Genomic DNA, 21,684 nt, shown 5'->3' with positions numbered 1-21,684 from the left:
CCGTGTTTGCACAACAAGCTTTGATGGACCACTTCTCCCGGCATTCCACTGCATCCCTCAGGATGAGACGCTGGTGCGAACAGGAGAGACCCCACAGTGTCCCTGCTCTGCCTGCCCTTGTCCCAGCTGGGAGCACTCAGGGACATCGCACATCCCGGGCTGAGGGAGGGATCGTGCCATGCCACGCCAGGAGGGCACCAAAGCAGGGACAGAACAGGATGAGCACAACTGAGAGCGTACAAGAGCTCAGCTTACAGTGATTCAAAATGCTTGCTTCACTCAGGAGCGAGCCCCCGGCAAGGGCAGTGCCATCGGTCACTAAGAACAGAGCGATGGCACAGGAGGAAGAGGTGGCTGCAAATGGAATAGCCCTTAAACACCTGCACACCACCTCACCTGGATCTCTCCTGGGAAGGAAGAACACAGCACTGGAATATCTGAAAGTTCCTAGAAGGAATCGCAGCCCTCGTAAAGACACCAGGCAGAGCTCTGCTGGCAGCCTGGAATTCGCATCAGCAAATAGTCCGGGATGTTTGCGCTTGCAGAGAAGACTGCAACTTGCCTGCCTAGGAATAAAGGGGCAGAGGCCAAAAGGCCGTCTCTCCAAAGTGAGAGAAGCGCTCCTTGCCTCGGAGCTGGGGAGCTCAGCGGCCCCGGGGCGGATGCAAAGCCGCCCGTGGGTTTCAGAGCTCGCCGCTCCCCCGGCCGAGGCAGCGAGGGTGGGGACGCCTCCCTCTGCTCCTCCGGCTGAGCGGCGATGGGTGTGAGCTGATCAGCGGGGAAAGAGAGCTGCTCACGGCTACTCCGCAGTCAGAGGTCTTTAAGAGATAGAAATAGGACTTTTAAAAAATGTTGTACCGAATTCTTAGTGATTTGTAGGAGGCACAAATAACGCTCTCATTACAAGAACCTTCTTCTCTCCTCATTGTTTAAATATCCCCTGGCTCGGCGAAGGTGGGAAAAAAGTCAGAAAGCTGGTTTGGTTCAACACTTTGAAAAACGCTTTGAAAGAAATAGTGATAGACAAACACTTCCTCTCCATTCAGGGTCACAAACCAGATGAAATCTCACTGCTCTAGTAATTTTTCGCAAGTGTTATTGTATGGCTTGAGATTCCAATAAAATGGAAAGATAATCAAATTGGAATCCTATGAGTATGTACCTTTTGTAACATTAGCAATTTCACAGTATATTATTTTTTTCCTAGATTATTTTAAATGTGTAACAGCACTTGATTTAACAGAGCTGCATGGGCAGACAGTATTTCAACACTGAACATCTGTTCCGAGTTACCAAAATTCCAACTCAAAACCAAATATTTCCCCCATAAATCAACCCAAACATTATTCTGAGTGTTGTAACAGATGCAAAATGATTCTGGCTCCCTCTGCCCTGTGGTTTGGCTCTTTTCTTAAACTTGATGTGAATATATTTATTTAAACACTTCAAGAAATACACATCTGAAATGGCTATTTAAGCTTCCTTGGAGTGTGTCTGATGTCGGTTCAACGTTTATGGTCAGTTGACAGACTGCCTCATTAACGACAGATTCTATTAATTAGTGTAAGCTCTGGTTACAACTTTGCAGATAAACCTGTTCTGGAGCAGCACTTAAAGCGCCACTAAAGGGTTCTGAACACTTCAGCCCAATAGCACAGCACTGATGAGCCTGTGTTTGTGAGAGGGGCAGAGTTTATTTTGGGGTTTATATTCATTCTGTTCTGGCCTGTTTCAGTGGGCTCTTTGCCCCCATTGTTACTGCTGCTGGTCATCTGTCATGAGCTAAATGAATCAGAAGAGGTATTGATTTTTCTGGCATAAAGAAATGAGATTTGTTTATTAAACATGAAATTTGGAAACAGGTTTTATAAGAGGGTTCCCAGTTAATGGTCTGAGTATGTGAAGTAAAATGTTTACTTAGGCAGAAGCAGCAATTCCATACTTTGAGGTGTTTAATTGCATTAAGCTTCATATGAGCAACTGGGATACAAGATTTTTTTTTTTTTTTTAATAGTTTATATGTAACAGCTCAGCCAGACAAAGAGAAAACTGTGTTGTGGTACCATAAATAACTACAAACTCCTGTATAGAGAAAAATCCTTTTAGTTCATCCCTCCTTGCACAAAATACCCTTTGGGGGCAGAAACAAGGCCATGCTTTGAGGATGACGTTTTGGAGTTGTTAATCATTTTCTGTCTTAAATGCTTGGAGAAAAACAGTGTGTGTGGACTAAATATAACCTTCCTTTAGTGCTGGTTGGGAAATGGGAGTCCCAGGCCAGTTCTCTCCCACAAACAATGGGAACACTGGGCCACAGGGAGACAGGAGGATGGTGAAGGGAGCACTGCAGGACCCAGGAGTCTGTGTCAGTCAGTGGGAACCACACAGGGAGTTCAGCCATAGGAACCTGCATTTTTCTCTTGAAGGGATGCCAAAGTTGTTATGAAGTTGAGGGCCACATTTTCCAAAGACAATTTGTTGATAAGGCACAGCAGTAGAAATCCTAGGGAGCTGCAACATTTCTATTTGTAAAGAGATCGGAACCCATTCTATATGCAGTAGGCTACATCCTTCTATCGCATTATACATTAGCTTTATACATTGTTAATTAGACCTAATTTAGGCCTCAAAAAATCTCATTAAAATTCTGATTAGTGCTGTTGGCAAGCAGCCATCTAAAAAGCCTCTATTTCTTTCTTTGATAAGTTTGAAGCCGCTATAACAAACAGTAAAAATAAGATCACAGCCTTCTTTCTCATGCCAATCAACATAATGTATTCTCCAGGTCAAAGTCATTTAAGGGAAAATACAGGAGGAGGACATCTTTATCTGCCTGCATGAATGCTGTCAGGTGGCTATAGAAAATTATACGTTTATGGCCTTTGGCAGTTAAAAAACCAACCAAACAAAAAAACCCCAACCTAGGAAACTTGTTATAAAAAAGCCAGTTTTACGCCCTCAAAACTAACTCTGCAAGCCAATTAAGTAAAGGGTTTTTTTAAAGGCTTTAAAAATTAATGGGAATAAAAATATTACAAAGCTGGTTTAATATTAAAACCTTTCTGTCTGATGTTTTCTGCATAACTTACTGCCTGATGCTTTCCATACAGCTTGTAGTCTAAATGCCTGGCCAAGAAAACATACAGGCAAGAATATCTTTAGTCCAAATACAGTCAATTATGCACCCACATTGCTGCAGATCAGAGCAGATAACTTTAAAAGAAATCATGGCACAAAAAAAAAAAGTCAAAGGCAAAACAAAGCAACAAACAACAGCAGGGCTGCTCTGCTTCCTTGTGCCTGTGTATGTTGAGGGGTTGTTAAGATACAGCTGCCAGCTATCATTGTATTAATCTCAATTAACTCAAACATTTCACTTTAATGCAGAAAAACTTTACAGAGCTGAGTGCTGCTTGAAATGGCAAACACGAGGTGTCTCTTTCAGTGTGCATTGTCTCTGTGCACGTCTGTCCTCGCAAGAGACCCAAGCAATGAGCCTGGGCTTGCAGAGGAGCCAGCAGGACTCTGCAGAGCTGCTTACTCCAGCAGAGGAGAGGCAGGAGGGCTCTGATCTGTCCCTGTCCCTCAGAGCACAGTCTGCAGTGTGCTGCTGCTCCATCCTGCGTGGCCCTGGACGCTGGTAGGACAAAGCCAACGTATGATTATGGGAAAAATCCCACCTTTTCCTTCTGATAAACACCCAGCCATGGCACTGAAATCCAGCCTTGGGATGCTCTCTATCAGTAAAGCTGCTTCTGGGCTGGAATATACATTTTTTTAAAAGTCCAACTTACTCTATTTTTCCAAGCCTTTTTAAACTGTAATCTTTAGAGGTCTAATCAGACTTTCTATGTCAAATAAAGTAGGGAGATAAACACACACAGAATTCAGGGTGCATTTGCCTCCTAAGAAAGTGTTCAGTCTCTGTGTTGCATTGATATTTGCATAAGCAGGTTTTCAAAAACCTGGGAAGCCTGGTAGGCTGATATTTAACATATTCTGATATGATATGGCAACCAGTTACCAGCTGAAATTCCTGATGAGAGATTTAAATAGAACAAAATGGGCCATAAGAGAGGTGGTAATTTAGCAGAATGCCCTGGCTGGGTGTACCTCGGGTACCCAGGAAGGGCACGGTGGGCTGGCAGCAGTGTCAGGAATCTGGTCAGGTACTGCATGGAACTGAGAGGAGGAGTGCATTAAAAAAGAGGGGGAAAAGAACACCCCCAGTTTCAGAAACAACATTTAATTAATCTAAACCTGCAGGACAAACTGCATACAGTTAATAATGTGCATTTCTGCACTACTTGCTGCTGTTACAGTAATTCTTTCATTAAAAGATATAGCATGACTTTAATGTCTTTATATTTAGAAGCCTGATTTTTGTCTGTAGGAATTTTCCCAGTCTTCCACAGAAGGTCAGGCTTTTCTGCCAAAGATAAGAAAGGTTTATCACATTTCTGGATTCTTAATAATTTAAGCCCATACGATTAAGAACTGCTCTGTGCTTTCTGCATTTTGTTTTTTCGAGAGGGAAACCTGGGAGCAAGGTGGATGTCACAGAATTAATCACAGAAAGAAATCCTAAGCTTAGGGCAGCCTAGCAAGGCTGAAGCCCAGGGCAGCAATCACTTCAGTGACTTTGAGACAGCTCCTTGGAGAGCAAGGGTTTGCAGTATCAAGCTGTACAGATCCCGAGCTGATAAGCCTATGCATGTGGAATTCTTCAGGCGAAATTCTGCCTGACCTTCCCCAGCACCATGCCTCCGGCAAGCTCTCTGAAAGCAGCCATTTGAAGTCAGAGAAATCTGGGTCATTGACTTCAATAGAAACTCTGATTAAGGAGGGGATGATGCTCAGCTCCTGTACCTTTCACTCCTCCCTTCTGCTGCAGCTCTGCCTGGGGATGGGCTGTTTTATTCTGTGTTCGTGGGTGCTCTTCTGTCTCCAGTAAAACCAATGCCAAATTCCAAAATCAAACAGCCTGAGCATGTAAGAACAGCTATTTCTAAACTGTCTTTTTGCAGACGCAAGCCAAGAGTGAAAAAGGAAGAGGAATGGAGTGCAGAGGAATAAACGGAAGGATCAAGTTGTTTTTCCCATTGGCACCAGCTGGGAGTTGTCCTTATTGAGGGAATGTCCGACTGAAAAACGGGCCAGCTACTCCCTTATCTGTTGTCTCAATCCAGTTCTGTCATCTTGCTGCTTACACCTACTGGGTCTGAATAATTTGCCAAGGCACCAAAGGCACGAGGTGCCTGGAATGGCCTTGAGAGTCTGGTTAATGCTTTACAGGGGGAAGGTTGCTTTAAAAAGCAGAGCAGAGTATTTGTTCCAAAACTGTAGTCATCACTGAGAGCCACACTTACTGAGTTCAAACCAGGTCAGCTGCCCAGGCAAGAACATGTATTTGATCTACCCTGTCATGGTAAAGGCTGCCTGTAAACTTTGGCAGAGAAAATTATTAATCTTTCAACTCACAGCACATAAGCAATGACTAGTAATACCTATTTTTCTGAGAACTGGAATGCCTTTTGGAACCACCCCAGATTACTTAAGAGAAGTTCCTCTGCCATCACCCAAAAACGGTTCCAAACCTGTCTCTCCCACATTCAATTAAAATAAAAAAAAAAAAAAAAGAAATTCAAAAATATTTTTTAAAAAGCCAGAAGCATGGTTCATTCAACAGGCATTTTTCGTCTTGTGAGGAGCCCCAGCAGCTCGCTCAGCTGCACCCCACGGGGACAATAAATATCCATTTTTCAGTAATCCAGTGCTGTGGGTAGCGACTTTCACTTGGAAAGCCAAGTGAGGGCTCTGGCCAGAACCTCTGTGGAGGGGAGGGAGGTGGGGGGCAGGCATTGCTCCTCGGTGTCTCTCGACCTCCTCTTCAAAAGCTGCTGCTTTCCAGCTCAGTTGGGTGTGGATATCTGAGCGTTCTCATGTGGCTTTTCAGGGCCCTCCACGTTCTGCGTCACATAGCTGGAAATGCGCTGCCCTGAGAGGCCAGCCTGGGAACTTGCACTGCTTTGGGACAAATCAGAACTAAAACAAAGGCTGAATCATGAGCCTTTGCCAATTCTCTCCTGGTTAGTTTTTTGGGAGGGTTGTTTTTGGGGGTGTCTTTGGTTTTATTTTTGTTTTGTTTTGGGGTTTTTTGGTTTTGGGGTTTTTATAATTTTTGTTTTGTAGGTTTTTTGTTTGGTTTTTTTTTTTTTTTTTTTGGTTGGTTGGTTGGTTTTCTGTTGGTCTTGGGGGTTTTTTTTAACATCTCACTGAGTCCTTTCATCCATTATTATGGCTCCCAAAGGGCTGAAGTGAAGATTCACTCACTCAGTGGATGAACCACTGGGTATTGAAGGTACTGTAAAGCATTTGCTTTTTCATTCTGTTCTGTGCCTTGACCCGAACACTTGTTCTGCATTATTTATCCTCTCCATCTTGCAGCTTGTTCTATGCCCTCCTACTTTTGCAACTCTTTCCTCCAGACAGAACATATTTAACAGAGGAATGAAGTGACAGTAGCAGTTCAGCTGTGACCATACAGCTGATACCTGATTAGAAGCTTTGATCTCTCAGGTTTGAGATCTCTCACTGCACATACAGTACTGGCTCCCATTTAACCCTGAGACAGAAAGAGAAAAGTCTGAACTTTTCAGACCAGTTTATATTTAAATACACACAAAGTTCTAGATCACAAGCTTGACTGTACAACACCCTCTCCCAGCATGGGAGCGGGTATCTCTCCATCTACCAGTGACCATAATTCTGCTGAGCCATGATTACTGCATCGTCTTCCTACCCCACCTTTATCCATGTTTTTGGAGAAAATACAGGTAGGTGCCTTGGAACATACTGGTCAGCTGGATCCCTAAAAAGCCCACTTTCACTCCAGCTTTCTCTATGCAGAAAAAAACTCTGCAGTCATGTTTCCAGGAGATATTTCGGAACAGAATTCCCAATTTCCATTACAGGGTATGCCAAGGCAATGTATAAGAGAATGGGAACTGCTGCAAAACAGTGGAGAAAATGAATTTCATAACTGCGCTGGAGATTTTTACCTAAAATCTGCAGTCCCTCCTTTGTAAAATAAGTTTAAAATAACTTGGGGCGGGGGTGGTTATTGAGCCTTCAGCAAAGGGGCACAAACAGATTCAGACCTAAGGGCAGGCCCGAGTGCAGGCCCGGCCAAGGGTTACCCAAACGCGACATCCGCGCTCCCTGCTGTCCCCGCGGTCACGACCCGAGCCAGGTCTGACCCGCAGCGCTCCGTGCGCGGCTCCGAGCGGCAGCGGCCGCCGGAGCTACCGGGGGCCCGGGGCAGCTTCTGCCCTAGCGAGGGCTCATCCCGCACGGTGCCCGGGGCCGGACACCGGGACACGGGACAAGGCGGCGGGCGGAAGGTGGGGGGACACCGGGGCGATGACGGGATCTCGGCGGCAGGAACACACGGCACGGCACGGCAACAGCCCCCGGCAGGGCAACCTCCCAGCCGTGTCACTCCCTTCCTCCTGCAGGACACCGCTCACACCCCCTCCCCGGCCGGATCCCCATCCCTCGGCAGGACAGCATCCCTCAGCAGGACCCGTGCCACCGGGACCCCCCTTTTCCCACAGAGACACCCCTTTTCCCACAGGGACCCCCCTTTTCCTATCGGGACACCCCTTTTCCCACAGAGACACTCCTTTTCCCACCGGGAAACCCCTTTTCCCACACGGACACTCCTTTTCCCACCGGAACCCCCCTTTTCCCACACGGACACCCCTTTTCCCAGAGACACTCCTTTTCCCAGCGGGACCCCCCTTTTCCCACACGGACACCCCTTTTCCCACACGGACACCCCTTTTCCCATAGAGACACTCCTTTTCCCAGCGGGACCCCCCTTTTCCCACCGGAACCCCCCTTTTCTCACACGGACCCCCCTTTTCCCCACCGGGACGCCCCTTTTCCCACACGGACACTCCTTTTCCCACCGGAGCCCCCCTTTTCCCACACGGACGCCCCTGCTTGGCCGTGGCGGGGGCGTCGCGGGGGACGCTGAGGGGGCTGTGCGCGCGCCCGCCCGCTGCCCCGCCATTAGCCCAAAGTAGGTCACGGCCCGCGCGCGCGCGCTCACGTGACGGCCCCGCGCGCGCTGCCCCCCGCGCCGCGTGACCGGCGGGCGGGGCCGGGGGCGCCGTGAGGGGAGCGGGGTCGTGTCCTTGTCCCCGTCGCTGTCCCTCTCCCTGTCCTTCCCTCACGGACCCAGCGGTGCCTCCCCCGCCCAGCCTCCGGCACCGCGGCCAGCGCTCTGCAGGTGTCGGGGAGCCCGGGGCCTCCCGGTGGCCGCCCCGCGGTGTTCGGGACGCGGTCCAAACCGGCCTCTGCCCGTGGGGCTCCGGTTGAGCAACCCCCGACCCAGCGGTGTCCGTGGGTGCTCGGGGACCCCGGGTGGGATGGTCCAGGGCGGTGATCACCATGTGCACCTTGGTAGAAGGACCCTCGAAAAGTATAAAGATTTTTCGACTTTAAAATGTCTTTGCTAAAGAAAATAATCACACACACAAATGAATAAATCTTACAGTACATTAACCACTGGGTACTTGGTTTGAAAAGAATCAGATTTTTCATGTAACTGATCCCAGTGATGGAAACAACCATGAGAAATATAAATATTGATTGAGATAATTTTTTTTAATAGGGCACCCATCAAGATATTTTCAATACAAAAACTAAGCAGCTGCATAGTCTTTCATAAGCTATAAAATAGACATTTTATGGATGAATGCTAAGCTAAGAACGCATGCCAGAAATTGTATTGCAATTGGAAAATGGAGAAATTCAGGTAGTGTATCATTAGCTCTGTTAGGTCTTGGTTGGCTTTACCTAGTGTGCACCATGTGGGGTCAGCCAGTGGTCAAAACAGCACAAAGGAATTAGGGGCCACCTTTGGAAAAGTGAAGCAAGTAAAAATCAGTAATTTGTATGTACAGACAACAACATGGTGCCTGACAGCCTGGAATTTAGGTTAATTGGGATGAAATCTGCCTGTGTAGCATGGCTGGAGTTAAATTACCATTCCTGTTGTGTGAGACCGAAAATAACAGCTGCAGTACCCTGCTCAGGTACTCTGCTCAGCTTTGCTGGCTGGTCTATATATCAGGAAGAGTTATTTTGGCTTTCACATCCAGGAAATTCCCAGCTCCTGTGTGTTGGGAATGCAAGGTCTGTAACTGCACACAGTGCTGAGAGAGCCTTCCTTTTGTTCCCCACTTGCACTGACCTACCTATAATTTACCCCATTCAGTGTCCAGCAGTGAAGCAGTGGAGGTTTCCTGTCCTTCTGTGGTGTTGAAAATTCTATTTCTTTCTGTTGAGTTGGGTCAATAATCATAAAAACACAAGTAGTTGTGCTCTAGTTGAGCTTCCACTGGAAACTAATCTTGTTACTGGTGTTTCCCAGTAGCCCCATTACTTTTACATCTTCTGTTCTATTTACTCTTCTTTGCTGCTTATCGTATCTCCTAAATGTAAATCATATCTCTATTTTTCTTTAGACAGCATAGAAGAAACATTCTGTACCACATCTGCATATGGATTGGCAATCACCCTAATCTTTGTGTCACTCATCTGTACCTCTGTAATTAAAGGTTTCCACTAACCAGCAATTTGGCCGTCTGAGGCAACGTTGGTACGTGTACAGTCATTTAATAATGCACGGCTTTTTTCCTTGCTTAGGTGACACTTAAAAACGCCTGTGCTGCTGCTATCACACCCCTGCTCCAGTTGTGAACCATGTGGCATCTGTGGCATCCCAAGGTTCTCCCAAGCCCTGCTCAGCCATGCCTGAGTCTGTTCCTGTCACTTGCCTCAGGTTCTGCGGGGCCTGATGGTCACAATCCCCAGTCTTCATGTTTCTGGTTGTGCCAGCGCAGTTTTATTGATTTGAGTGTACTTTGTACTTTCATCAGTTGCTTGTTTTAGGCAGTTCATTTAACAAGACACCTCATAATAGATGATAGAATATACTGACTTGGAAGGGACTGACAAGGATCATTGAGTCCAACCCCTGGCTCTGCACAGACACCCCAACAATCCCACCCTGTGCATCCCTGAGAGAATTGTCCAAAGGCTCCTGGAGCTCTGGCAGCCTTGGGGCTGTGCCAGTTCCCTGCGGAGCCTGGGCAGTGCCCAGCACTCTCTGGGGGAAGAGCCTTTTCCTGATATACAGCCCAACCCTCCCTGACACAGCTCCAGCTGTTCCTGAGTCCTGTTCTGGTCACACATGTAATAGATACAGTAGATACACAAGGGAAGAACATAGCTGTTCCTCAGGCGGCTTATATTTCTAAATACTGGGCAGTTTATGCACATAACTTATTTGCTTCTAGAGAATATTTATTATTATTTATATTTGTTGATGGTTAAAAGCTGACTTTTGAAGAAAGAATCACAAATAAACACAGATGGTAAAACTTTGCAAAACGCGATCCAAAAGAAAACCCAAATGAGAATAAGGGAGGCACAGTCACCTGAAGGGTAAAGTTACTCTGGGACTAATGCAGTTCTTGCACAGTCTGCATGGGCTGAAGGCCAGAGCAGATGGAAAGTCAACTGTGCTTGAATGAGGATCATGGTGAGTAGGGAGGAAAGGCCCATTTGAGCAAAAACAGGGCCTGGGAGTTTTAGTGGATGACAAGTTGACCATGAGCTGGCAATGTGCCCTGGGGGACAGGAGGGCAGTGGGATCTTGGGGTGCATTAGGAAGAGTGTGGCCTCTCCCTCTGCTCAACCCTGATGAGGCACATCTGCAGTGTTGTGTCTCATCCTGGCTTGCTCAGGACAAGAGAGACAAGGAGCTGCTGGAGGGGGTCCAGCAGAGGCCCAAAAATGGTTTGGGGTCTGGAGCGTCTCTTACAAGAGTCTGAAGGGAGCTGGGCCTCTTTGGTCTGGAGAAGAGAAGACTGAGAGGGGATCTCCTCAATGCATGTAAGTATCTCCAAGGCAGGTGCCAGGAGGATGGGTCCAGACTCTTCTTGGTGGTGCCCAGTGACAGGATGATGAAAAATGGCCATAAACTAAAAAATGGCCATAAACTAAAACACAAAATGTTCCACCTCAATGTGAGGAAAAGCTTCTTTCCATGGAGGGTGGCAGAGCCCTGGAACAGCTGCTCAGGGAGGCTGCGGAGTCTCCTTCTCTGGAGATGTTCCAAACCCACCTGCATACGTTCCTGTGCCACCTGCCCCGGTGACCCTGCCTGGGCAGGGGAATAGGACTGGGTGATCTCCCGAGGTCCCTTCCAGCGCGAAGGATTCTGTGAGGTGGTGGGAGCCCTGCTTGTGCTGGTGACAGCGCTCTCACCCCAGGGTGACACCTGCCAGAGAGGCAGGGGGAGCTCCGTGGGAAACGCTCGCAGAGCCCACGGCCGATTCCCTTAAACACGGCTGGGACCCCCCGCCCGCCGTGCCCCGCAGCCCGGACCCCTGACACCGCGGCAGCACCGGGTCCCGCTGCCCCGGGGGAGCCGCCACGCTCGAATGCCCCAAGCGGGGTCAAACGTTCAGGCTCATTACCATCTCATTAACACATTCCTCCCGGTTACCGGGGAGGCGCAGCGGCCCCGCGGGGGGATTTGGGGCGGGTGTCCCGGCCTGCCCCCCCTCCCCCTTCCCCCCCCCCCCCGGTACCGGCCGCACGCGTGCCGGGGCGGGGCGCACGGGGGGCGTGGCCGGTGCCGGGGAGGGGCGTGGCTGGCGCGCCAATGGCGGGGCTGCTATCGGGCGTGACGTCAGCGGCGGCGGCGGCTGCACGTGGGCGCGGGGCGGGCGGGCGCAGAGCGGCGCAGAGCGGGCGGCGGGAGCGGCGGCGGCGGCGGAGCAGCTGCGCGGCGGAGCGGCCTGACCCGCGCCCGGTCCGCGCCCTGTCCCGCGGCCCCAGCGCCCCTCGCCACCGGCGCTCGGCCCAGCCCGGCCCCACACCCGGCTCACCCGCGCCGCGACAGCGGCTACAGCAAGGGGGAAGGAACCGCTCGCCGCGCAGCTGCCCCCTCCCCGCCGCCGCGGGCAGTCCCCACCGACCATGTCGCGGCCGCTCCCGCTGAACCCCCCGTTCCTCCCGCCCACCTACGGTGTGCTGAAGTCCCTGCTGGAAAACCCGCTCAAGCTGCCGCTCGCTCACGAAGACGGTGAGGCTTCCCCGGGACCCCTCGCAGTGCGCCCCGGTGCTGCTGTCACTCGGGGGCCGCGGCATGGCTTTCCCTTCTTCCCGTCCCCCTGCGCCCCCCCTCCTCCTCCCCGCGGGTGCTGCCCCGGCGATGGAGCCCCGGCACGGCTCGCTCGGGGCGCTCTGCGAGAGTGGCGGCCGCCCCGGCTCGATCTAACGGGACGCGCTCGGTGTTCCCATCTCCGGTCCCGGTGGATGGACGCCAAGGGCGCTCGGTGCCTCGGGTAAAAGGGGCCGGCATCCCCATCCCAGGCCCCACAACAAACCGCTCCTGGCCCCGCGTCCCCCGGTTCACCGGGAGAAAGTTGCGGCTTCCCCGGGAAGCGGAGGCAGCTCGGGAATACCCGTACCGCGTATGGCGAACGGATCGAGCGCGCACGAAAAGCAGAAACCGAGGGAAGGTCTCGCAGTTCCTGTCTCCTCGTTTTTCCGAGTTCCACTGCCAAGCGACTCGGAGGATTTCACCGGGGCTGTTGTATGAGGTTAAAAATAAAATGTTGCGAAGGCTTGGTAGCTGACAGGAAGCTTTAGGAGTTCAGATTCTTGCAGATCTTGCAGAGAAATCAGGCGTTTCGCTTACAAAACGTGCATTGAAATCACTGGGGGCTGTAGAAATGAGGAAGCCTCAGTTAGGCTTTTTTTTTTTTTTTTTTGCTTCTACCTTTGAATATTTTGTTGTCTCTTCTGCACATCAAAACTGTGTTCTGTCAGCCCTTGCCACTGTATGTTAGTGACATTTGGAAGTGCAGAATTTGAGGACTATTTTGCTTGGGACCATCTTAGTTTAGAAGAATGACAGGATCCCAGGGATTTCAGGCTAAGACTGTTCCTTTTCGACAGAATATATCAATAGCTTCTAGTTTGCTGCAATACTTAAATGTTCACTTTTAGGTCTGTTGAGTGCTCTTTGATGCTAACATTCAAAGCTGTGTATGGAGTGGAACTGATAACTAAAAACAAAGGGCAATCTCAAAAATGCAGTCGGTTCCCACCAAGGTGCTCAGTGACATGACCCCTCAATTCTCTTCCAAGTAGAGTGAGTCAAAGGAGTTTTTTTTTAAGGAAATATTCCTTTCTTACATCTGAGAGTACAGCAGAAATAATGGAAGTAGTAGTAGTTAATGTTTTAATTACTGAATTCTTACATGTTTGTTGTGTGTTTTTGTTTAAGCATTCGGTAAAGAAAAAGACAAAGAGAAGAAGTTAGATGATGACAGCACTGGTACCACAGTGCCTCAGTCAGCTTTCTTGGGTCCAACATTATGGGACAAGACACTGCCATATGATGGAGACACTTTCCAGTTGGAATACATGGACCTGGAAGAATTCCTCTCAGAAAATGGCATTCCACCCAGCCCAAACCAGCACGAGCCTAGCCCACACCAGTCAGGTCTCCAGCAAGCTACCTCAGCATCACCTTCTGTCATGGACCTCAGCAGCAGGGCTTCTACTTCAGTCCATCCAGGCATGGTGTCGCAGAACTGCATGCAGAGCCCGGTCAGACCAGGTAAATCAGCCCTCAGAACTTCCCTGTGGAATTTGGCATGAACCCCTCCTCCCCACTGTAAATCACTGCTTCTCCCTGTGCAGCTGACAGGCAGCTTAGAGCCCGGAGGATTCCTGTCACTCACACTCCAGCAAATAAAAACAATATCTCCAGTTATCACTAGGCTGCTCCACCAGGATTTTTGTTTAAATTATTGAAGGAAGGCTCTGGGAATTCCATGGAAACTTGGCTATCTTAGTTGGTGTCTTAGCTGTTAGCAAGTAAAAAGACCACAGACAGAATGGCATAGATGCCACAGTGTTAAAAGAGCACGGAAAAGGACTGTGAAAGAGAATATTCCTTCATCCAGTATTTGATGTGAGACACAGGAGTGGGCAGTTATTCTGGAGTTAAAGGTTAATGCTTCTTACTTGAAATTTTGGCCATCATCTTACTCTCTACTGAGCAAAGTAAAATTTGCCACAGGAACTGAGTTTTGGAACAACGTTATAATCTTGCTTAAATTGGCATAAACTGAGTGTAACTCTGACCTGAGTTCATAACTTGCATCTGTAGTCACCTTACGCTTAAGAAAACACCATGGAGTCCAAGGCCTGGTTGTAATGCACAATTCCAGCCTGTCTGATGTCAGTGGAAGTCTTTTATTATTTTATTAGCACTTGAGATCATCCCTTTAGAGACACACCAGTTTGAATCCAGAATAAGTCCTCTGGCTTGACACCAGCATGGCTGAGATCATGGGCAGTGGAAGAGTGTCAACATTGAAGTTTGGGAAACATGGAGCTTTGCCTTTTTCCTTAAAAAAAAAAAAATACAGAGAGAGACTTATTTTATTGTGCTCTTCTGCTCACATGAGGTATGCTGGAGCAAAGTGTGCCTTTGGCAGCAGGAAACCACTCCTCTCCCTTCTGCTTGATCATTTGCCATGCTCAGTGTGCGAAGTCATTGTCAGAATCATCTGATAAGGAGGCAAAATAAATAAATAGAGAGGCAAAAGTTGTGGAGCAGGATGAAATAGAAATGTCTTACAAGACTGCAATGTTCCTGTCTCAGTAAAAAGCAATAAAATATCCCCCCAAAGCTCCCCAAACCTGTCAACATACTCCTTGGCCTCCCCATTAGAACTGTGTGTTTAGTCATGGATTTCATTTACTTACTTTTGCTTTGTGTGGATTTGACTTTGCTTTGTGTTTCAGTTTCAAGGCTTTTCATGGTTAATTAATAACTTATAAGGGTGTCCCAAGTTAAAATATATTTGGAGTAGGCAAGAGCAGAACATGAAACCCCTTGCTTTTTCTGAGCCAGCTTTAAAAATAGTGCATATGAGCTACATCACTTTCTGTCACTTATGCACACACACAATTAAAAGCAGATAATCAGTCCCCATTCTCTCTTTTTTCCAGAGGAGCCGAGTAGTGAGCCAGGCTTTTAATGATCACCTGTCAGAATTTATTTATAATCAGCTATCTGTGTGACTTTTCAACTCATTGATTTTTTTCAGTTTATCCTGAGCCCTTTGCAGCTCGGGGTTACAAACTTATCTCACAGTGCATTTTTTTACTGTTGTAAAGGACATTATGTCTCTTGGGGTGTGATAAAACATCTAAATTTGCAGGTATTTTCCCCAACACCATATTGCCTTAGCAAGAATAGATTTTTTTGTTAAATGTTGTGGTTTTTTTTTTTTTATAAGGGACCTCATTTCACATCTTAAATAATATTTTCTTGTCCCCCATTACAGATAGGAAGTGGGGCTTAATTAACAGTAGTCTGGTTTATCATCAGGTTGTTGAAATTTTTATGTGCTGTCATGTGAAAATCTTTCTTTGACAATCAGTACTGAAGAGAAGACCATCTCACAGTTTAGCATTTGAGCAAGTTTGAGAATATAGGAGCATGTTTTTTTTTTTTTAAATTCAGTAAAAGTAAAAATGAGCATTTAAGAGTTACCATAAAAGGGCCAAGGTAAATGTGCTGCTTTGTAATAGGGAGGTAAATGCTAAAATCATTATAATGGAGCCTGTTGCTTAATAAATCTTAAAACATTTAAAATATATTTTTTTTATTTCCACATAAAGAAAGGGTTTTAGTTGGTGTGAGCTATCATTCCAGTATAGTGTTGTGATTTGTGTTACTGTAATAAAGCAAAGAACAAGTTGTAGGAAGTATACAACTTCAATACAGATTAATTCCATGTGATCCTACTACTTCCAGGAAAATGGAATGTTTTAGGTGATAGTAATTCTAAAAATATTTCACTGGTGTGTATTCTGAATTTTGCCTTGCACTGGGCACCTGTTTGAGTGTGTGGGGCTAGAGGAAGGGTCCAGTCCTGTGCTGCTCCTGTCCCTCTCTCAGTGGCTCTGGGTTTTGGCACTGGGGTCACGTGCAGGTGGTCACAGCTGCCAGCCTGGCTGTGCCCTGCCGGGGGGGACATCCCTGGGAGGGACATCCCCCTGCACGTGGAGCCCCAGCTGGGACTCTGGGGCCAGGGATGGTCCATGGGAGAGCAGCGTGAGGAGATTTCGTTTTGTGCATGTGTTCCAGCACAAGCCTCATCTGTCTGTAGGAGTGAGTGGTGTTGCCCAAATGTGTTTTGTGCCGTGTCTGGAAGAGATCAGGAGATCTGCACTGGCGTTCCCTGAGTGTTATCAGGCTCAGCAAAGCTGTGTTGACCCTGACTGTGGACGTGACATTACCAAAATCCTCACGGATTTTCTTTCTCCCTGCTAAAAAATGTAATTGCAACAAAAAGAATTCTGTATTTTCAGCTCAGGTTGTCTGGTCAATGGAAAGATGTTTAGGCTCACCAGTTTATCATCTGCAAAGAACAAAGCGACCACCTACTTCCCATACATTTACGTTCAGGGAAGGTAGTTATAGAAATTTCTGGCTTTGTTTTGATGAGGGACACAGGGTAATGACTTCCAAGAGTGAAACCATGTATTTATCTTTCACAGTGCTGATTTTGTTAATAAAAAATAGTATTTTGGTTTATTTTTAGCATCGCAGACCAACATTCATTGTCATGTGTAGATGCATGTAGAACTTCTGTTTTGTGTTGGTATTGGATGCTGGTAGGTTGGTTGAAATCTGTGGTCTCCTCAGAAAAAGGTTTTCAGATTTTTATGAAGCTTTCTAAGAAACCCATTAATGCGAAGACATTTTTGTGGTTCTTCATGTTGCGCACCGTACGTAGTGTTTCAGTGGAACGTCAATCTCCATTTAGATGCGGAGTCCTGAAGGAAATTTTGAGTAATTTTCAGCTGATTGTATGTAAAGGGAGGGTGTATATTTTGCAGGTAACTAGTTGGTTGTTGCTTTTCACCTGGCTCTTCTCCCCTGTAGCCCTGATGGAGGTGTTTGGGGCACGTACTGTAAAGGGTTTGACAGGTGTGAATTAGAGAAGCATCAGCTAGATCTGGCGGAGAATCCTAACGAGAAGGTTTTTGGGATTTTGTGGTTTAGATCTGAATTTTCTGTTTGCCACCAAAAAGCCTTGGATGTGGGGCTGTGTCACAGGGATGCTGCTGGCACAGTGATAACCAGTTGTTTCTGCCGTGCTCCAAAGGAGAGCAGGGCTGTTGGGGGCTCTGAGAGAGCTCCCTCTTTGTGTTCTCTGATGATGGCTTTCTGTCTGTGTTGCCTGCATGGCAGGGTGCCTTAGACTATTTGCCAAAGATTATTTAAGAAAAAAAAAAAAAAAGAAAAACAAGCTTTGTAATCCACTGCAGAAATATACCTATGTGCAATATCTGCAAGTCTTCACTTAAAAAAGTAAAATTAGAGGCACATTAATCAAAAAGCTGAGAATTGTTTCCGCGTGAAGTGCACTTACACCTCCCACCCCCCGAAGATTTTTATGAAATGCTGTGGTACATTTGCTCAGTCCAGATATTCTGTCTAGAGCACAGTATCCATTACCTCTGGCTTTTGCACAGGCACTGAGCTGCAGTGACTGACAGCAGGCACCACTGGATGGGTTTCAGTGTATTTTGGAGCCCGTGTTTGTGCTAGGCACTGCAGCCAGCTGGGAGAGGCTCGTTCTTGCTCCACGCAGCTCCGTGCGGGGTGAGGTGCTGCCGGGGCAGCCCCAAAGGGTGTGTGTGCAGCACTCCCTGTATTGCAGCCTGCCTTCCCCTCTGTTTCTTAACGTGATCTCCTCCTCCAGCACAGCTTGGCAGAGCGAAGGGCAGCATTCCCAGCTGCCAGCCTGCGCGTGGAATCCTCTCCTAAGCTTTAATCATTGTTTACAAGTCGTCCCCGGGTGTCGCAGGAACCCCTTCTCTCCCAGAGGCCAAGGGCTCTCTGCGGGAATTTCCTGACCTTTGGCCTCCCACGTGAGGATGGGAATGACCAGCTCCAGCATGGCCAGGCTGGTACCAGGAGCTGCTCTTCACATTGAGCCTCACGTGAGGCTCGGGCCGCCTGCAGGACCATGTGCTCCCGGCACGTGTCCCTGCCCTGTGCGGCCCGGCTCAGCCCGGCTCCGCTCCTGCCACCGCCAGCGCGCCCAAACCGCGCCGGGATGGAAGAGCTGCGCCCTGCTCCGCTGCTGCCGCTGCCAAGGGAGGGCAATCTGCGGGCAAACCTCGCAAAACTGCGCTCTGGATCAAAGGAAGATGCAGAATATATTCAGGCAAATATTAAAAATAGCCTGTCACATGATAACAGGGGGGAAAAAAGTGCTGAACGCACAGGCTTGTTAATGCTGGAAGCAAGAACACTGTGTCTCCTTCAAGAGAGCTAATTTTAATATTCACAGTTAAATGTTGATTATTGGTTAAATAATTGCTTGACTGCGTGAAAGAACTTGAAGTTAGTTCGGAGTTCAAACAGTAAACAGCACGAAATAATCTTGGGTATTAGGCTGAGAGCTCCTTGTGCAAGGAAGGGCTATCCAGACTTAAGAAGAGAGCACAGGGAAGACCTAGTATTGGGGGTTTTTTGGTCCCCTTAAAGATATTTTAAGGATATCTCGAGTGTTAAGCTTGTTACAATTACTTAGGAAAGTACAATGTATTTTTCAGAGCTTTGCTTCCCATCTCAAAGTGCATTGCAGAGTGATTGGTTCTCAGTGCAGTGATTGGATTTTTTTTAAGGAGCAAGTACACCCTGAAGTCTTTCATAAAATAATATATTATAGTCAAGAGAGAAGACTTCATCAGGAGATGTATACAAAGACACCACTAATATCTGATTAGATGAAGCTACTAGGAAACACATTAAATTGTTCAATCTCTGCATATTTTTATGACAGCAAATTGGCAATTGTGGAAGCTGCAGTGGCCAGATTCTGCCAATTAATCTCAGCAATAAGTACTTTGCTCCTCATGTGGTCTCCCTGATTTCTCTATTGCTCAGCAGGTAGGCAGCTTGTTGACTGCTTTCCGTCACCTCCCAGGTGGAGCAGCAAAATGTCACCATTCACTCTCTTGTCATTCATCTTTCTGGAATTTTTTTAAGGGGGGGTAACAGCTCTCAGTGGCCAGTGGAGTTTTCACAGGATGAAAGGACTTAGTCACCATCAGTAAAAAGGACTTGAGTGCATTATGAAATAATTTGGTTGCCTGGCAGTACACTATGGAGCTGTTTAGTATTTATATCACACAAAACTTGAGCATAAGTTTCTTTTTTATTTTCCTTTTGTTTAGTCTTTCTTTCATAACAAATAAAATATATTTTTTCAATATTTGGTCTGAATTTCACAGAAGACTGGCGATCAGAAAAAAATATTTCAGCTAAGTTCTTTTCAAGAAAAACTGTGGGTTGATCTTAAGTAGATAATGAAAGCTCTGTAAAAAACCATTTATTTAAACCTCAAATCTATTCCACTTAATGGACTAAGTTATACATAATCGCTTGGTATAGAAAATGAGTGTAAAATGCACAACTGTGTCAAAATGAATTTATGGCAAACATTTTTTTTTTTGTAGCTTGTATAATCTTTATTTTTTTAAATGAACAAATGGTGACAGAGAAGCTCTATGTTTATCACAAAGCTGAATGTGGTCTTGAGAACTTGAGAGCTGCAGTGTGGAGAGCTAACACAGGTGTGTAAGGCAGCATGTGTCGCAACATTTCTTTTTTTTTTTTCTTTTAATCTGGTGCTCTTCACAGCACTTCAGCTTTTCATGACTGAGTTGCTATCCATCAAGTTTTAAACAAATGCAAAATATTGTTCGGCCTCTCACATTTCTGACACGTTTGAAGCTGTTGTACAGTTCTGCTTCCCCGTCCCATTCTCTCAACTAAGTTTTGCCAGGGCTAAATTTGGGCCAGATTTTTGTTGTGCGCCCTCCCAACACCATTGCTTAGCTCCTCTGATGTGGCAAGCTCTTGCTTCAGGGTTCTCTGCTCAACTTGGAGAGAAACAGCTCTAGCTCTTCATCCCACTGGCATTATTCTGTTGTTCATATTACTTGCAATTCAATGAAAACAGGCACTGAGCATCTTGGAGCTCTTTGTTTTGGTGTATGGCTGTTGTAGGAGGAAATAAAAAAATCCAAATTGCATTGGGGTTCTAGAAAAACTCAGCTCCTTGTTAACTGGAACACAAATGTAGATTACTACTCAAAACAGGAACCCACAGATGGGTTCAATAGTATTTATTTCCTACAAGCAGAAGCTACAGTGAACTGGTGCACTAACCTGTAACCAAATGCCATCCTTAAATATGCAGTTGTAAAGCAGAGAGGCAAAAATACTGAATTTGGCAAAGATTTGTTGAAGATGGAGAAAGAATAGTTTAAAAAAAAGCATTCTTTTCCAATTAGCCTTAGGGAGCTCAGCTTGCTGTAAATTCTTTGTTCTGGAACATGGCTATGGACAATAGGTCAAAGATTAAGTAATTCATTACAGAAGGGGTTGGTTCTCCTGAATTTAATAAACAAATGAATGAACAGGGTTCTCTGTCCACAGCAAGATCAATTAATTTGTGTGGCAGTGATTGGATCTTAAGTTTTAAATAAAACACTTGCAAGGCCTTCCTGCTTACTTAATGTCTGTGTGGCTGCTGGTGTCTTTGAGGTGAGCTGGTCATGCAGCACTCATGGCACAGGTGAAAGCACTCCAAGAGAAATTAAATGTGGAGAGGAAGGAAACTGCAAATTGCATGTGGAAAAAATGGAGGAACAGTAATGTGAAACTTCAAAACACAAAATACTGCAGAAATGTGTTTAATGCAGCAATCAATATTTTTAGGACAGCAAGATGATTGAAATAACAGCACCAAACCTTCTTGTAGAAGACCACATTGTGCAAGGCTGCAGAATATAAAGCACAGGCTCAAGGCTTGCACTGAAGCAGAGATGACTTAAAACAATTCAGTCATTTTTATCAACTCACCATTGCAACATTTAGAAATTTATTCCACCAATAAATCTGTTTAAAAAAACCAGCTCTGTTCTTGCCTTAGTAATGCTTATTAAGTAGGACCTAAGCACTCAAACCCAAATCCTCTTCCTCATCACATCAGAGAGGGTTAAACTCAATTTGAAGGGCCCTGCAGCAATCAGCCCTCAACTGCTGCCTCTCTTTGTGCTGCACAGTGGAAATATGGATGTTGGTGACGTCTGCAGTCCCTGCAGCTGTGGCCCTTTGGTGGGGCACTGGCCCTTCTAGGTACCTCACTCCTGCAGCATTTGCTTGCTGGGAGGGATGAGCATTGGGGTATTTTTTTGTTACCATTTTTGTATGAAAACAAACTAAAACTGGTCATGATAGGAGTGTATGGTCTCTTGCCTGTTCCTGCTTGCTAGTTTTTATATTGTCAAATTTTAACCAGATGTATCAAGAATGTTGTGATTTTGAAGAATTGATTACAGTCCTAAAATTTCATGAAAATAAATGAGTGGATGTATGATGGGATATAGGATGGGAATGTGTTGCTGAGCAGGAAGAGTAATGCAAATGTGCATTTTCTACATCAGAAAAGGTAAATAAGACCTTTAAAATGCCTGATCTGTGTGAAA

General features: G+C 46.6%; 1 protein-coding gene across 1 annotated transcript in view; it reads left to right on the top strand.

The window, feature by feature from the left end:
* Positions 1-11,844: 11,844 nt before the first annotated feature.
* The window catches only part of HLF (HLF transcription factor, PAR bZIP family member), a 35,050-nt gene continuing 25,210 nt past the window's right edge, over positions 11,845-21,684 (top strand). The window contains exons 1-2 of the mRNA XM_084218615.1: positions 11,845-12,166; positions 13,376-13,711. Coding sequence (XP_084074741.1) covers positions 12,061-12,166; positions 13,376-13,711 — 442 coding nt within the window. The 5' untranslated portion in view covers positions 11,845-12,060. The remainder of the gene's footprint in view (positions 12,167-13,375; positions 13,712-21,684) is intronic.

The sequence above is a fragment of the Fringilla coelebs genome (genome assembly GCF_963513975.1).
Source record: "Fringilla coelebs genome assembly, chromosome: 19".
Lineage (NCBI taxonomy): Eukaryota > Metazoa > Chordata > Aves > Passeriformes > Fringillidae > Fringilla > Fringilla coelebs.
The sequence above is the reverse complement of the archived record's forward strand: the minus strand, read 5'-3'. Positions and strand labels throughout refer to the sequence as shown.